Consider the following 18,938-nt stretch of genomic DNA (forward strand, 5'->3'; position numbering starts at 1 on the left):
CTTCCTTAAACTTTGTCATTATGAGAAATCATTTAACATTAAGGCTGAGTGGAATTTATTTTTCGCTTCCTCACATGGGAAGAATGTGTGTCACGGTGCGGAAGGGATGGTAAAATGTTTAGCAGCACTGTCAAGTCTTCCTATGGTCTATAATGATCAAATCATGACCCTCTCGTCAATTGTATAATTGGGCTAAAGACAGTATCACAAATGTTAATTAATTTTTTTTCGGAATATGTATGGTAAGACTTTCCTGTGTTAAATTTCAACGTAGGCCTACCTCGTTTACATGTTTCAACCTATTTTATGGGTCATCTTCAGAACTGGTCGTTGTTGGTCTTGGCGCCACTTGTTCTGTTTCCTGTGAGGGTGTATTCGTGTGGTATAGTGTAGAGTCAAAGAATGTGTGTGTTTTGAAGTTGAGTTGTGTGTTGAGAATTTCGTTGGAGTGTGTTTTTGTGTGTCTGTATAATTCATATTGTTCTAGTGTGTTTAGTTTCTGGCTTTTTGGTTGGATGTGTAGTATTTCCATGTCTGTGTTGATGTCTCTGTGGGTGTGGTTAGCATTTGTGATGTGTTCTGCATATGTGGAGGTGTTTTGTAATTTTGTTATGGCTGTGATGTGTTCTTTGTAACGTGTTTGAAACGATCTGCCTGTCTGTCCTATGTAGAAGTTGTTGCAGGTGTTACATTTGAGTTTGTATACACCTGTGTGGTTGTATTTGTTTGTGTTGTTTGTGTATTGAGATGTTTTTGTAGAGTGTTATTTGTCCTGTATGCGATGTTGTAATTTAATTTCTTGAATGAGGTTGCAATTTTGTGTGTGTTTTTGTTTTCGTATGTTAGTGTGATGTATTTTTTGTATTCTTGTGTACCACTATATTGTGGTATTGAGTGGTGGGGTCGTTTCCAGCATACTAGCAGAAATATTCTTACACCGCATAGAACAGACATACATACTAAACAAAGACAACAACAAACACGCAGACAACATCATATATTGGCACAGATACGTAGATGACATACAAAGGAAACAAAAGCCAGATCCAAAACCTACATCAACACATAAACAATATACACCCAAAGCTACACTACACATTAGAAATTGAAAACAACAAATCCATAAATTTTCTAGACATCACAATAACAAAAGTAGACAACAAACACACATTCATAGTATACAGAAAACCCACAACAACAACAACACACATACACAACACATACAACCACACCACACAACACAAACAAGCTGCATTCCGAACAATGGTACACAAACTACTCAACATACCAATGAACCAACAAGATTACAATGAAGAGCTAAACACAATCAAATACATAGCACAAGAAAACGGATACAACCCTAACATAAAAGACAACATAATACGTAAGACAAAACATAATCACAAAAAACGGAAGAATACAACACAAACACAAGAACATAAAAAATACATTACACTAACATACGAAAACAAAAACACACACAAAATTGCAACCTCATTCAAGAAATTAAATTACAACATCGCATACAGGACAAATAACACTCTACAAAAACATCTCAACACACAAACAAACAAATACAACCACACAGGCGTATACAAACTCAAATGTAACACCTGCAACAACTTCTACATAGGACAGACAGGCAGATCGTTTCAAACACGTTACAAAGAACACATCACAGCCATAACAAAATTACAAAACACCTCCACATATGCAGAACACATCACAAATGCTAACCACACCCACAGAGACATCAACACAGACATGGAAATACTACACATCCAACCAAAAAGCCAGAAACTAAACACACTAGAACAATATGAATTATACAGACACACAAAAACACATTCCAACGAAACTCTCAACACACGACTCAACTTCAAAACACACACACTCTTTGACTCTACACTACACAACACGAACACACCCTCACAGGAAACAGAACAAGTGGCGCCAAGACCAACAATGACCAGTTCTGAAGATGACCCATAAATAGGTTGAAACATGTAAACGAGGTAGGTTGAAATTTAACACAGGAAAATCTTACCATACATATTCCGAAGTGATACAGTGTTAAAAGTTGTGTAATCAAGATGTATAATTTTTTTTTATTATTGTACTAAGAAGGACCACGAGACAGAGGAAAAGATTCTGAAGAGTAGGTTTCAATCAGCAAATACAATAAAGGGTGGGTACTCCACAATTCCACAGTTACAGTCCTGTAAATGAGACTAGAGTTTTGGTTAAAAGCTACAATTTTCAGAGAAGTCAAAGGTATAAAATAATGGTAACAGTTGACGATGTGGATATCAACGACACTGTCTGTTTGTTGCATGCCAATACTGGAATTAATGATGAGCAGGTTGTTTATTAGGAGTAGAAGGCAAAGAAGTAAAAATAAGTTATTTGGAACCACATAGACCTTCTCCGTCCTTCAAATATCCACAATTTTCTGATATAGGCCTATTTGTTGTGCACAAAATTGCGGTATTGACGAAAGTGGATCCTACAACAGTAACAGGAAGAATTTATTGGCTAACAGAATCTGAAACTCAAAGAGGAAACAAGGAGTTTCTTTTAAAATCAACAGAGAAGGAATGAGAGGTTTGATAGTAGAGCTGCATATCAAATTGAAGCTCGTAATATTCCTTTTAAAATGAGGTGTAAAACAACACTAGAGAACTTACAGAACCAAAAATATTCAAGATTGAAAGCGTTAATGTAAATGAAAAATGATGTCTTGCAGATTTTAAAAATGAATTAACATCAAAACCTAACAAGACACAATTTTTCTAAAAAATATATTTTATACATCTTGATTACACAAGTTTTAACATTATATCACTTCGGAAAATGTATTATGTGTCTTTCTCGTGCTACATTTCAACACGAGAAAGACACATAATACGTTTTCCGAAATATATTTTAATTTAGGTCTTCGGGGAGAATAATTCCTTAAAGGTACATTAAAATCCAAGGTGACTAGGTTCAATTTTTTAATTTTTTGGATGGTTTGGCATGGAATTAACCTTATAGTAGATGTTATTTATAGTTCTTTATTTATACTCCTAGTTTTATTCCATTTATTTATAATTAACCTTAATTTTACGTTTATTTTAATGCTGTAATTATTGTAATGTTATTGTATATTACATATCACTGCCAGCAGGAGTATACCTAGGGTTGCCAGATCTCCTGATATGGCAGACATTCTCGATTTTCAGGAAATTTTCCCGTACCCTACACATGCCCGCCACAGGACACAGAATGTCATTTTTTAAGATAGGCCTATTACCCATTCCTAAGCAGAATTGAAATTCGTGCACAATCCGAAACAAATATACCATGCACTATGTTCAGACTTCAGAGATATGTAAATTTAAGAGAATAGCTACTCTCCTACCACTTGAAGTTTGTATATTGATATTTTATATCTAAATGTTACTTAAACAAAAATATATTTTTATATAAATTATCACATTAGATGACACAGTATTATAAATTATAACAAATGTAAATGTAATGATAAATATCCATTCAAGTGTTGAAAAAGTAAATTTTTAATTATCCTATACACAAACTGGCTAACTACAGGAAGCTTAACAACAAACTAAGAAGAGAACTGAAAAGGCGAAGGAAGACTGGATGAAAGAGAAATGTAAAGAAATAGAGGATCTAGAGAGAAAAGGAAAATATGATTTAATGTACTTTACTTAGTTACTTACTGGCTTTTAAGGAACCCAGAGGTTCATTGCCGCCCTCACATAAGCCCGCCATTGGTCCCTATCCTGAGCAAGATTAATCCAGTCTCTATCATCATATCCCACCTCCCTCAAATCCATTTTAATATTATCTTCCCATCTACGTCTCGGCCTCCTCAAAGGTCTTTTTTCCTCTGGCCTCCCAACTAAAGCTCTATATGCATTTCTGGATTCGCCCATACATGCTACATGCCCTGCCCATCTCAAATGTCTGGATTTAATGTTCCTAATTATGTCAGGTGAAGAATACAATGCGTGCAGTTCTGTGTTGTGTAACTTTCTCCGTTCTCCTGTAACTTCATCCCTCTTAGCCCCAAATATTTTCCTAAGCACCTTATTCTCAAACACCCTTAACCTACGTTCCTCCCTCAAAGTGAGAGTCCAAGTTTCACAACCATAAAGAACAACCGGTAGGTAATATTGATTTAATGTACCACAAAGTAAAATGTTTGGACTTCACAAATACGAAAAGCAAAACCCTGTGGTTGATGGAGTACAAAATCGGAAATGAAATAACAGACAGACTAGGAATACTATACAGATGGACGAAATATGCAGAAAATTTATGAGACACGGAATCGTCCGAATGAATTGGCTATAGAAGACGAAGTAGCCATATCAGAAGATGAAATGGGATTTTCTATTTTAAGGAAAAAAGTTGAACTAGCGCTTAAGGAAATGAAGAATTGGAAAGCAACAGGAGTTGTTGGAATCCCCATTGAATTAGTGAAATGCCTGAGTGAAGATAAAAAGAAAATTCTATCGTTATGCAACAAAATATATGAGCAAGGCGACTGGACAGAAGATTTCACGGAGACAGTGTTACTTCCAATATCGAAGAAATATAATGCCAAGAAATGTAACGAATTCAAGACTATTAGCCTGATAACACACTCGGTAAAGATTCTTCTGCGAATACTGAATCGACGTTTATATTCTAAGATGGGAGAACAGTTGGAAGAAGAGCAGTTTGACTTCAGGAAGGGAGAAGGTATGAGAGATGCAATTGGATTGCTATGAACAATTCAGTGAAAGATACCTAAAGAAGAATAAAGAAGTGTATATAGGTGGTATTTGTGGACCTAGAAAAGGCTTTTGACAAAGTGGATTGGAATAAACTGATGGAGATCCTGAAGAAAATTGGCGTGGATTGGAAAGAGAGGAGGATGTTCAGTAACCTTTATATGAAACGAGTCAAAGTCAGGATAGGAGAAGAAATGTCAGAAGGAAGTGAAATAGGAAGAGGAGTACGACAAGGATGCTCCTTATCACTTACCCTGTTCAACATCTACTTGACGGATTTAGTGAAGAACTGTTTTCAGAAAATGGGAGTAGTGATAGTAGGAGGAAGAAGAATAAAGTGTATAAGATTTGCTGATGATATGTCATTGTTAGCAGAAGAAGAGATGATACTAAGGGATATGCTACTGGAGCTAAATGACAGCTGTGAGCAGTATGGAATGAAGATAAATGCCAACAAGACGAAGACCATAGTCATAGGAAGAAAAGTAAATAAGTTAAAATTGTGAATTCTAAATGAGGCAGTAAGGCAAGCTTCAAACACTTGGGGTGTACTATAAGCAGTAACATGAGCTGCTACCAAGAAGTCAAAAGGAGGATAGCAATGGCAAAGGAAGCTTTCATTAGAAAAAGGAGCATCTTCTGCGGATCTCTGGAGAAAGAACTAAGGAAGAGACTAGTGAAGTGCTTTGTCTGGAGTGTAGCACTGTATGGGGCAGAATCATGGAAATTACGATGAAGTGAAGAGAAGCGACTAGAAGCATTTGAAATGTGGATATGGAGAAGGATGGAGTGTGTGAAGTGGACAGACAGAATAAGAAACGTAGTTGTGTTGAACAGAGTGGATGAAGGAAGAATGATGCTGAAACTGATCAGAGAGAGGGAAAGGAATTGGCTCGGTCACTGGCCGAGAAGAAACTGCCTTTTGAAGGGTGTACTTGAAGGAATGGTGAACAGGAGAAGATTTCGGGGCAGAAGAAGATATCAGATGATAGACGACATTAAGATATATGGATCATATGAGGAGACAAATAGAAAAGACTGAAGAAAGCTGGGTTTGCAGTGAAAAACCTGCCCTTGGGCAGAACACTATGAATGAATTAATTCAGTATTTAGGCCTACCTGCAATGCTTAAGCCTTCATACAGTTTACAATACCCTAACTTCCCACAGTCGTCCGTAATTCTTGAAATTTTTGCTGGTCAGTTTTTCTTTGGTGCATTGAAGTCTCTGTGACTGTGATTACAATAAATGCTCCCGAAAGCTCTTATTCTGATGATATTATGTCATTCAATGTAAACTGATATTTAAATCGTCTTGAAAATGTGATTATTCATTGTAAGGTTCACGTACCATGGAAACAACTATAAAAGACTTTTTTCCACGAAAAATTAAGTACATACTGGTACTCTAAAATGTCTTTGACATATTACATAATGGGTAATACTGTACTACTGTGCATGAATAATGTAATTAAATAAGAAATTTATAGCAAATGCTGTATATAAATCAAAATTAGAATACCCGCCTAACATGCAGTCCCTGCTTAAATACGCAGTTTACAAGCGGCAGTCTCTATAAATACGCGGTTTACAAGCGGTTCCTTGAACGAGCGCGCTTCCATACAGGGGCAGTGGCGAAGCGCCCTGGTTTATTTTATTTACGATTACACCCCTGCCCTACTTCATACTACAAATCCTATGCAGTTTCAAGGTATTTCAGCAATTTCCTCTAGTGCAAAGTGCATAAGTAGCCTAACCTTCAATAATACGCTTTTTTCCACAGTATAACTAATTACATTGCAATATTTAAATTGTCAAATAATTGCATTGATGACATATTAGTCCTTATTGAGACTAGAAATATGCCTTTTTGGTTGATGTAACTCTAAATATAGAATTTAATTTTTTCACTTACCTCTTTATTGAACAAGCTAAATTTACTAGTACAACCATGACATGACATTCTGCGCTCTTCTAGAAAAATATAACAAGTGGTTCAGAATTGAAATTATTTCACAGCACAAATATTCACAGCAAAAATCATCCAGAACATGTCATTTTCAGTGATGCCAAAATTAGAAACGAAATAAGTGTTGCCATCTGAAGGTCAGAAAATCGCCAGACAGTAGTGAAAAAATCGCTAGATTTCTAATTATCAATAGATAAATTATCTTTGTCGCTAGAGAGTATTGACCAGTCACTAAATCTCTACTTAAGCAATAGAAAAGATACAAGAAATTGTCCCCGAAAAAGTTAAAAATCGCCAGATTTAGCGACAAATCACTACATTGGCAACACTGAACGAAATAACAAATAACTAACATTTTCTCCTTGTCAACCATGCAAGAAATTTCTGACTGTTTCGGGTAGTGATGGGCAAAGTTGTTCTTTTCTCGGAACAGTTCCAGTTCCGGAAAAATACTATGTTCCAAACAACAGTTCCGAAATAACAGTTACAACTTTACAAGTAGTCTAGAGATGAGTCGGAATCGTTTATTGACTCTTGCTCCTTTTGAGGAGTTCAAAAGAGTACCATCCCTCTTCCCCAAGCACTTCCACATAGCGCTGGAGCATTCATCGCTCGGACTCCTCTTGAAATACGTTATCGGCATGACATAGCACACATGCTTCTACCTAATTTCTCACGCCTTCTGTTCTGTAGGTGAATTCATGACATTCAATAACACTTCATGAAATTGATACTAAAACTATGTGTTGTACTAGTAGACTATATTGTAAATCTCGTCTGTATATATTTCATCTAGACTGTGACTATAAATTAAGATTTTATAATAGTATTAAGTTTTTTAACTTGTTCCATATTCTAGCTGTAAGCATGTATGAATACCATGGAATGTTAATAAATACAATACAATACAAGAGATGACATCCCAACGCACATTCGAATCGGTTTTGGAAACTTGCTGTGTATGCGAGCAGACTCTTCCGGCCGTATTCATTGACATTTTTGGCGCGGGCTTCCGGTGGATGATCAGCGAAACTAACGTTTTTTATATTCATAAACCAATGTTAGCGATATGAATAATTCGTCCCTCCTCTGGCAAAGTCGGGGCTAGTTCAGCACGCTCGTAGCGGGGCTAGCGAAATGTCTATGAATAGCACCCCTCATGTTTAATAAATAAACAGCTGTTGAATACAAGGTCAGAATGCAACACTTATAGTTTTGGTACATAGTCATAATGACACGGTAGCCAACTCAAAAATTTAACATGACATGTAAAACGTGTAGATGTAATTTTTGTTCTCCGTGTTAAGTAAAAAAAAAGCATTAATACTTATTTTTACTTTTCTTAATGCTTAGTTATAATAATAATTACATTATAATTTCATAAATAATAAAACGGTATATTTATGCTTAGTTATAATAATAATAATAATAATAATAATAATAATAATAATAATAATAATAATAATTACATTATAATTTCATAAATAATAAAAAGATATATTTATATATTAGCAGTAGTGAAACCTGAAACCTCCCCACTGGCTTATTAAAATGTTAGAAACGCATCTGTACCAATGTAGGAATTTAAACTTCGCATCGCACCTCGCTCTGTGTAATTAGTGTCATTACTCATGACCACACTTCAAAGATTTCAATTCCCATGCTTCCCCATCCATCCACGTGAGAGTTTCAAGTTCCAACTAAGTTCCAAGTACAGGGACATCATTTTATTTTGTGCGAGATCGTGCGTATTTGCTTGTTTTCCAAATACCACATTCAGTATTCCCAACGTAACACACATAACAATTTCCCTCTTCTTACCGCTTAAGCGCGACATTCATTTTACTGCTTTAGGCTTTTAACATATTATTTTTAGAGACATTTAACATAGTAATAATTATAAATTTGAAACTTACCACTGCAATTTCACCTAAATTGCACTGTTAATTATTGTTTTTAAATATTTGCAAAAATTAAGTAAAGTCTACTACTCCACGAAACTTATTGCATTCCTGATACGAGTAACATTAAGGAAGCCGTGAAAAAATCAACAAGATTCCAGATGCCGATGTTATTACTGCAATATGTTATATAAATAATATTGTTGAAAGATTAAAATGAAAAATAAATCATTACATAACCTTACCGTTTGTTTTAAGTTCGCATTTATAGACTGGGGGGGGGGGGGGACAGACGTATATCACGGCCTGCTGGAGTATAGTAAACACAGAAAACATTTTATAGCAACAATGTTGAAGAAAGATATTTTGGTGTTCCGAAGTTGCCGTCATTAAACAGAAACCAACATGGAGATTTCATTGCAACTAATTAGAAATTCGTGTTTCAGGTATGTAATAAACGATCTTCGCACAAAATAATGTACGATACACGAGCGGTATGTTTGTTTTCATGTTCTCGGAAATTAAAAAAGCTCAACTACGTTTCGCTTTTTCAATCTTTTCCTCGACCATGAAAACGTCAACATACCGCTCTTGTAACGTATATTACTATTTACTAACATTTTTAATATTAACCTGGCTATACCTTTAGAGAACCGGAAACACCGTTTGCTACCCCCTTCTACGACTGGAGTTCGATGATACTGGCGTAAAATACAAACAAATCACTCTACTAGGTATAGGAGGGAAGAAAAGTAGTTTATCCATTTACGTAAATTAGGAAATATCGCGATTTTGAGTTCGATAATTTTCATTAGGTTTTTGTTTAATCAAAATACAGTACGGTATTAAGAAAAAGTGTTTTTACTCACGAACTGAGTTATCCATGCGAACGTATTCATTATGCAGTGTATATTATACTGTCTACAGCACATTAGCGTACAATATAGAGAATGAAGTTAAATTGAAAAATAATCATAATGAGAATATTTAAACACATTTTTGAAAATTGTGGCCGTTCATTTCGATACAGGCTTCAGTTCTTTTGTGCATATTATCGCACTATAGACTATTTCATCTAATTCCAATTGCCAGTTTCGTCCTTCATACTAGTAACTCATGTTGAAATAATTCTGTATCTACTCTATAAAAGAGTATCTTACGTACTGTAAATTCAATCTTCACTTCTGCCCAACCCGCACAGATAAAATTACTCAGACATGCTATCTACTGACCATCCAAGTGGTCATGCCGCAGGATCGTAGAAAGGGAGGAAATCACGTGACAGTTAATTACTTAACGAGGCCCTTTCATATAAGTTATTTTAAACAGTTGTATATTATTACGTAGATGTCCAATTCTTAACAGAAATTAAATTTTTCAGAAAATAGCTAAGACAGCCCAGCTTTTACAGAGGGGCGAGCAGAAGCAGGTAGGGAAAATCGGGATGCGATGTAGGCAAACGGACAGTACCTGTGCGAAAATATGATTCAATATTGAAAGCTTTTTCGTCACTGGAAAACGCGAACATATTTCTGGAACGCACTATACTCACTAACTCAGTGCTGTTTACTATATGCGGTTTGGATCTGTGTGGAGGACAGTTGGAACTTCATTAGTAGAAGGGGTGGGAGTGAAGTACATTCAAAAACTCAGATACAATAAAAATTGAAGTAAAAATAAAATGATGTCCCTGTACAACATAAAGAACGACGAGAACGTGTAGCCGAAGCTGTCATGGTTCAACGGAATGGGTTCCAACTGTTCTCTGTTGTCTCGGAGTCGGAACATGCCTTAAGCAACGCAGTACTGCGGGCCCGCAACAGCTGGACAAGTGAGCAGCTCGGAGTCGGAACAGTGTTATTTCGGAATAGGAGGTTCCGACCTACTGTTCATTTTTGCAACAGTTCCAAAATAACTTTTGTGTTATTTTTTACCCTAGTTTCGGGCCATTTCGTTTCTGTTCGGTCACCCTCGGAAACAGCTTATGTTGGCGCGCTGATTTCAATGCGGATTTGGTGTTCTGTGCGTTACTTTCTGTGCCATAAAATAATGTAGTACGAAATGAAAATATACTAATTGGAAATTTATACTTCGAAGAGGTGGAAAAATTCAACTATCTTGGAGCAACAGCAACAAAATATAAATGACAGTCGGGAAGAAATTAAATGCAGAATAAATATGGGAAATGCCTATTATTGTTCGGTTGAAAAGCTTTTCTCATTTAGTCTGCTGTCAAAAAACCTGAAAGAATTTATAAAATAGTTATATTACCGGTTGTTCTCTTTGGTTTTGAAACTTAGATTCTCTTTGAGAGAGGAGCAGAGATTAAGGGTGTTAGAGTAGGTTATTTTACGACGCTTTATCAACATCTAGGTTATTTAGCGTCTGAATGAGGTGAAGGTGATAATGCCGATGAAATGAGTCCAGGGTCCAACACCGAAAGTTACCCAGCATTTACTCATATTGGGTTGAGGGAAAACCCCGGAAAAAACCTCAACCAGGTAACTTGCCTCAACCGGGAATCGAACCCGGGCCACCTGGTTTCGCGGCCAGATGAGCTAGCCGTTACTCCACAGGTATGGACTTAAGGGTGTTTGAGAATAAGGTTCTTAGGAAAATATTTGGGGCTAAGGGCCTGTACTACGATCGCCTGTTAAAGCTCCAGATTCGTATACTCCAGTTTAGCAATCTGGAAGTTAAATATTTTGTTCTGTACTACCAGCGGATTTTAACTGCAGGATTCTTATCCGGAAGATATAGTAACATTTTTATTACGTTGGCAATGAAGTTACTGAAAATGTAGTGAAATTTATTGCGTTGGTATACCTTTCCCCGCGTATTTCATGTTTATGTTCCGTGTTTATATGGTACTATTTATTTTGAGGTTTTATTGTAAGCATTATTGTTATTATTTATTATAATACTGAAGCTCCAGCCAAAAAATAACAGAGTGAAGAACAGAAAATTACATATACTGTATGAAGAAACTTTAAATGGAAGCAAAAGGTAAGATTTTAAAGGTTATGTTTCTTTTCGAATAGTAATGATTCCTACCATATGATAGTATTTTGGTTTTAATTAATAGGCCTAAACAGGACGGGTGCGGGTTCCAGCAAAAGTGCGTTTTTCTCCATAATCATTGTTTTATTCACGTGTAACTGCACAAGAAGTGTAGGTGGCAATTATTTTTGTATTGTAATTAATATTAAGTGTGCTTTCAGTTTGTTGTATAGCCTACATTATTAGTGAATAGGGCCTATTTCGGTAATTTTTTAGAAATAGTGTACTTCACGGCTGCAAATCATGGGTCGAAGGCACAATAACTCGTTTAAAAAAGAAAAGTTCACTGATACTGATAATAATGAATGATGTCTTTGGCCTGGGATTTCTAACCAACATTAGTACAGCAAGGTACATTGTTCCTAGCAAATTATCAATATTTCAGTATGTTAGGCCTACGTATTTTACTGTTAATAAGTGGGCGGATATTTTGTATTAGGCCCATAATACCATTCGATCACAGATAGGGCCTAACGTTATTTTTTAAAAGAACAGCATGAGGTGGAGAGACGTTTCCACTAAAATGCAATAGGCCTATCTGTTTGTAATGAACATTCAACACCTCGTAAAATAACACAGAAACAGCAGATATTAAGTTTTTTTTCCAAAGTTTCTATGTACAGTATAGTCATATGTTTGATATTGTACTGACAATCATCCATTAAAAGCTTTTGCTTAATGGTATAGAAACTTAGATAAGGGAAAAAGAGAAATACAGTATATTTCCTGATGTTGTAGATTGCATATGGAATTAACCTAGTTTTACCTCCTTTTTAGTATTATAGAATGAAGCATTGAAAGAATATAGTAACATCAGCACAAATACAAGGACCTGAAAACAGCTGAGAAGCAAATTTGAATTCTTGGAAAAGAACACAAATAAAATTGCTGCTGCAGAGAAACAATGCAGGCTACAAACAATTGGAGCCCCTCCAACTGAAGCAAAACCAAATCCAAACTTATCCAAGGTAAGTGATTTAATTCTCCTATCAATTGAGTGATTTCTCAGTGATTTTGATTCATATTCAATGCATAAGTTCATTTATATGTTAAGTTATACAATTATTAAATAATAAGCAGAGGAAATTGTATAACACAAGTTTGAATTCTTTTTATTTATTAATTTATTTATTTATTCATTCATTCATTCACTCATTTATTTATTTACTTACTTTTGTTACAGCCGAAGTAGTAACTAAACCAAGTTCCACTGACACCAGTGCAGCTAATAACACGAATGAGGTTAGTGTGTAAGGAATTAAGAGTCAGAAGAAGGAGATGATGAGCTTTAGAGATAAAAAAAAAATATTAGATTCTTGAAAATTGTTATACAAATTTAATTTAATGTCGGTATTACATTATAATACTATCATTTCTTTTTTATTTACAGTACCATTCAGGTTCACAGTGCAATTCTTTAGTTTTTGAAGTGAAACTGGACATCCCAACAATATCTCCAGGTAATTTGATTTATACTACAAAACGTTCTTTCACATTCTACATATGATGCTTACTTTTCCAATCTGAAATAGCTGTAACATGTAAACACATTTTCAGCCAACATGTTGAAAATAAAACTAACACACATACTATATGAAATCTGTAGCAAGCAGTAGATAAATTAGATGCAAAAAAAAAATGTTAAAATATAAATTGTACATAATGATGAAATGGTCACAAGAAATGGATGTCATAAAAAGTAAACATCATTGTATTATAATATTATGTGGGATTTGAGTGGGAATTTGAAATTTATAAATGTAGGCCTAAAAATAGAAAATACACTGAACTGAAGAATTTATTTTGAGATTTCTCTGCAATGGGTTTGTAATCAGATTAGGCCACATTATGTTAAGTTGTATTTCAATTTTACTGTAAGGAAACTTGTGAATGATTTCTTGTGTACAGAAAAACTGAAAAATAACTTTTCATAAGATAAAACAGAAACTGACTACACTCTATTTACAATAGAACTATTTGCTTGATTTTTTCTCTCTCTTTTTTATTGCAGCTTTACTTTCTTATTGTTAAAAATGAGTTTGGATTAATAGCACGTTAGAAAATACAATACTGTTACAGCTGCTGACTTTGAAGTGTCCACACATTTATGATAAAACATCATCTTTCTCCAGAATTAATTATCTTAAGAATTAATTCCTCTTAAAATATTACAGAGTCAGCTGGTGCAGCAGATGAAGGTCTTCCACTGTACGGGTGTCTACACAGTGTAATGAAAGTAAGTTTTAAGTGAAATTACTGGTTTATTCAGTGTAAGTAGTATAGGCTAAACCCAGAAAGGTCTGAATATAAGCATATATCCCTCTCTTAAATATTTCAGCTGATAATGGGATAATAGCTGATCGAGTTACACCCCAAGGCTGCTTAAAAAAAAAATAAAGAAAAAGCAAGCCTCTGAGGAATGCATTAGCCACATTGAAAAATCTTTCTCCATCTGTGAACTGTAAGTCTAATGTTGACTTAATTATACTTGAGATGTTAGAAATGCATGAACTTCAATACTATTACAGTGATTTCTTTAAAAAATACATTAGTTGAAAGTTGGATGCTAACATTATAACAAAGAATGATTTGAAATAAAAGTAAGTCATGTCCTTATGTTTGGAAAGAGATGGGGTTTGGAATATCAAAAGTAACATTTGGAGTTTTTACATTACTTTTTCCTCCTCTTTAATGGGTGGTCCATCTACAAGGACATCTTCAATTAGTGGCAGAAAGTAAATGCTACAATAATCACCCATTCTTTATGTTTTAACAAAAAATATGTTTAATTTTGTTGACCAGATTTGTTTGACCTGGATGACTGGGAGATTACTTCTTCTCATCCTTCTAATGGAGTGATAATCTCTTGCAGCTGTTCTTGATCCCTATGGTCTCTGCTTTATCTGCTAGTCTTCAGGATTAGGTTCGAGTCAGGTGATAATTATAAGCTAATCTAAGGTTTCTGGTTGGGTTCGGGTCTGGTTCAGATCAGGCCGAGATGGGCCGGGCCTAAGAATTATGGCCCGTGCAGATCTCCAACAAATGGGGCTTATAGCTGAAGTTGGCTCTGCCACAGTTTTCCAAGTTTTGTGTATTTGCATATGTATTTGTGTTGTGTTTAATTACAGTTACTATGTACTCTTATGTATTAGCCTGCATATTATTAATTTGTAAATATGACATGTACCATAGCATATATAATGAGACAGTGGATGTAATAAATGATTATGCTTATTGTGTCTCCTGAAAAATGTCGTGTTTTGTTTACACAAAATAAATAAATAAATTTTAAATTTAATTGCAGCTATAGTCCATCTCTCTTGTTTTAATTACACATTCACAGAGTACCTGACTACAATTGAAGCGTCAGCTGGAACAACGTTGTAAGTTACAAAATTTTCATTCGGTGTGTTTCCGTGTAATAATGTTGTATGTCATGTTACCTTGCTATACTCCTTGGCTTGCAACTGTCCACTCAAAAGTTTGCTACCCTCATAAGAACAAAGTTGTATGCATACACATTTTTGCAGCTCCTGTAAATTTTACCAAATGTAACTTATACCGTTGTTCCAGCTGACGCTTCAATTAATGTGCCTCTTGAAAAATGTTGTTTTACCATATTTTGCTTATGTAAAATAAATTTGAATTGCAGATACAGTGCATTAGCCTGTTAAGAGATCACTGTGAGGGATCCCAGCAATAAAATATATTTAAAAAGTAACGATATGAATATGTTTGCATACATGAATCACTAGGCCTAGCGTGAATGAAACAGCTCCCTTGCAAAACATAAATGCCAATTCCAAAACTTTCAGGAAATGAAGAAAAACTGTCACGTCTAAAATTCAATAAACTGTTACAGTTTGTTAAATAATAATATATAGCAAGCATATCTTAAGTCTGATTAGTGAAATATGTTAGGCCTACTCCTACTGGCGAGCGATATATACAAGGAAGGAGAAGGGAACTTGCCACCCTACCACATTATCTCCTGACAGTTGTCTCATGAGTGATGCCTTATTGATATTCCACTCTATCTTCGGAGAGTTGACTAAACAACTAGCAGACAGTTCTAGGAAAACTTTAATCAAGACCTATAATATGTACATAAAACCTGTATTAAAATACTATTCAGAAGTATTCGTAACAGCATCAAAAAGAGAGACAGAATCCCTCGGAAGAAAAAAACAAGCCTTGCACTTAATTACTGGAGCAAATAAAACTACTCCCAATGAAGCATTAAAAGTCATCACTTCAATTAAACCAAGCAGCAAGTGCAGCACTAGCTCGATTGACAACAGTTCCTGCTGTAACTTCGTGGACCCCACAAAAATCTCCTACTGTTGTCAATGTTCTCCCAGAGGCATAGAATCTCAATACCAATAGTAATTGGGCCATTGGAGATAAGGCATTATTTCTGGAAAAATGAACAAACAATTAGATTAGGTTACACCTTTACCGGTAAATCTTTACAATAGCGTTACCAAAAGAAGGCAAGGACTCCCTACAGGATAGCCTGGAAGAGAGAGGTTTGGATGTAGTTTTGACATTTTTTTTTTTTTTAGACAATTGTAAATATATGCAAATCATACTAACCTAACCTCTCACTAACTCGATCTTACGAATACTTGTCTTTTCCCTTTAATTAGTAAGGAAACACAGTAATGAAATGAATGTGCTGCCCTTCCCTGCCGCCTACCCCTTCTATCTCGACAGAGCGATTCTGCCTACCTGTACCTCTCCACCAGACTCCACTTTCACAGCAACTTTCCACCTTTATTTGGGAAATTGGTGTCGGCACTCAATTTTTCTTTCGTTTACAGTACATATGACTTGACTAGAAGCCAAATATGTGAATACATTTGTATCTTAAAGTGGTAACGCAATTGTGAAGAAATTATAGTTTACCATATAAAGGATTTTGATATATTATATACGGTTATTATTATTTTTTTATATAAAAGTATTTTGAAACTTATTGTAGGTTGCCCTATATTATTATATCAATCACCTTAATACCTTGTAAGGACAACAGAACACCTGCATGAAGCAACATTCTAACCTCACTTCTACTGTACGCCTATTACTGGTTACTGTACTTAAAAATAATTATTATAGTGCTATTATATACACAATATTAATGTAATACCTAAAGAAATAGTGTAGCTTATTATTAACTGTGTACTTACGATCTGTGTCTTGTTTCAGTTGATAATTGATTTCATGTAGTAGGTTTCATTATTCGAAACTGTCTAAAAAATTTCTCGTCATCCCACTCTTCAAAATTATTTGGACGCAGCCTAATTCGTTTTGCTGTTCTGATATAACGAAGCATCTGCTCCAGAACTTATCATCAGAATCAGTATCAAAATTAAATTGATCCTTCAAATCACCAGCTGTACGACGTGCAGCCATCTTGATTTCAACACCGAGTTCCAACCTCCGGATAACGCCTATCTGCCACTCTGCCTTCCGGATTGCTAATCTGGAAGTTTAGCCTCCAGATTGCACATAACCAAAAGTCGTAGTACGCAATTACAACCCAACTTCCGGATAAATATTCCATCTGCCGGATAAGTTTAAACTAGAACTTTATCCGAGAGTCGTAGTACAGGCCCTAAGAGAGATGAAATTACAGGAGAATGTGAAAGTTACACAACGTAGAACTGCACGCATTGTATTCTTCACCAGACATAATTAGGAACATTAAATCCAGACATTTGAGATGGGCAGAGTATACAGCACGTATGGGCGTATCCAGAAATGCATATACAGTGTTAGTTGGGTGGCTGAAGGAAAAAAGACCTTTGGGGAGGCCGAGACGTAGATGGGAGGATAATATTAAAATGGATATGATAAAGACAGGATTAATCTTGCACAGGATAGGGCAATGGTGAGCTTATGTGAGGGTGGCAATGAACCTCCAAGTTCTTTAGGTTTATAGGAGTTATTCTCCCGAAAAGGTACATTTTACTCTCACAGCAATGTTTCTCCACAAATAATAATTCTAAGCACTGAGTATTTACACTAAAATTACAAGTAAAACTAGGTTAACATACTTATATGTATAGTGGAAATTATAAATTAATTTTATTTCCTACAATTATATGTTGTTAAAGAACACGAAAAGTCACGACACAATCCACTATCACAAACCTCAAACAGACTAATACAAAAGGTTGTAAATCAAAATGGGAACTAAATTATAACCCAAATTGCATTATTTGAGATGTAAATACATCAAGGTAATAAGCCTGAAAACATGAAGTAGGTGATATCGAAACAATGAGTTTTACAACAAGAGAAATATTTGAGGGGCTCACAACCAGAGTGGACCAAGTCCACAAGTGGTCAGTTTGTGGATTAATACAACCTCGGATGAAGAAAACATAGATTTATTCATTGCCATAACAAACCAAGTCCATAACTCATTTGTTACTCCACAGAGGACCACATGAGAGGACAAAAAAAAAAGGTTGCTAATAAAAAATTAAATTAATGTACGGTATGTTAACTTGCTTATAATAAATGCCAGGAATTAAAATTACATAAATCAGCATAGTGACGTGCAGTGCAGAGACTAAGAGAAAGGCAAAAAAAGGATAGATTGGAGAATGCTGGGTTTGCAGTGAAAGACATGCCCTTGAGCAGAACACTTATGTATGTATGTATATTCTGTTGTGAAGTGCACGATTAATTAGATAATTAAGTTTAAACGTTCAGCAGAGTGGCAACATTGCGTAACCTCTCGAGGCAGTAAATGAACTTCAATGTAAACAAACTATTACCAGTACATAGGCTACCCAGCGTGCTTGGGCTTACAATAACCCTTACATTTTTTTTGGAAATATAGCCTACTGTACAAACAAAATTACGTGTTTTAAGTTTCTAGTAAGAAAAACAGAAGATGTATTAAGAAAATAAATTCTGAAAGTATGCTATAGGTGAAAATTCCTGCACTATAGTGTCAAATATTCTTACTCATGATCACTGATTTCACTTTCAGAATGATTTTAATTCAGCACTGGTTCAGAATCCAAAATATTTTGAAGAGAACATGCATTTTCTGGTTTTCAGAATTTCAATAATGAAATAATATCATTTTTCTTTGATAATTTTATGCCAGGACAAGGGGGTTTTTTTAGATTAAGTTCTTCCTTTGGTTGTATCACAGTCTACTATATACAGTTGTAGACTGTGGTTGTATATTATGTTCTACTAAAAAA

The 18,938-nt window shown here is 35.1% G+C and overlaps 1 protein-coding gene and 2 long non-coding RNA genes across 8 annotated transcripts in view; 1 reads left to right on the forward strand and 2 right to left on the reverse strand.

Moving 5' to 3' along the window:
* LOC138700178 (abscission/NoCut checkpoint regulator) overlaps positions 1 to 6,864 on the reverse strand; it is a 115,548-nt gene extending 108,684 nt beyond the window's left edge. For 2 of the 4 annotated variants that reach the window (XM_069826598.1, XM_069826601.1), the window contains exon 1: positions 6,698 to 6,862. In XM_069826598.1, coding sequence (XP_069682699.1) covers positions 6,698 to 6,745 — 48 coding nt within the window. In that variant the 5' untranslated portion in view covers positions 6,746 to 6,862. Of the gene's footprint in view, positions 1 to 6,697 lie in introns of all 4 variants that reach the window. The other 2 variants (XM_069826603.1, XM_069826599.1) reach the window with 2 other exon arrangements.
* A 4,421-nt stretch (positions 6,865 to 11,285) lies between these two features.
* On the forward strand, positions 11,286 to 15,015 carry LOC138700180 (uncharacterized). Of its 3 annotated transcripts, XR_011332290.1 has the most exons (7): positions 11,286 to 11,658; positions 12,490 to 12,680; positions 12,896 to 12,954; positions 13,103 to 13,172; positions 13,887 to 13,948; positions 14,051 to 14,173; positions 14,515 to 15,015. It is a non-coding gene; the product is annotated as an uncharacterized lncRNA (long non-coding RNA). The 3 variants fall into 3 exon arrangements; XR_011332288.1 differs by having other exon boundaries at positions 14,051 to 15,015; XR_011332289.1 differs by lacking the exon at positions 11,286 to 11,658 and adding an exon at positions 11,682 to 11,823 and having other exon boundaries at positions 14,051 to 15,015.
* A 764-nt stretch (positions 15,016 to 15,779) lies between these two features.
* Positions 15,780 to 17,265, reverse strand: LOC138700181 (uncharacterized). The gene is made up of 2 exons (XR_011332291.1): positions 16,902 to 17,265; positions 15,780 to 16,129 (listed from the first exon to the last, which is right to left on the reverse strand). It is a non-coding gene; the product is annotated as an uncharacterized lncRNA (long non-coding RNA).
* Positions 17,266 to 18,938: the final 1,673 nt, after the last annotated feature.

This window comes from Periplaneta americana, chromosome 5, assembly GCF_040183065.1.
Source record: "Periplaneta americana isolate PAMFEO1 chromosome 5, P.americana_PAMFEO1_priV1, whole genome shotgun sequence".
NCBI classification, from domain to species: Eukaryota; Metazoa; Arthropoda; class Insecta; order Blattodea; family Blattidae; genus Periplaneta; species Periplaneta americana.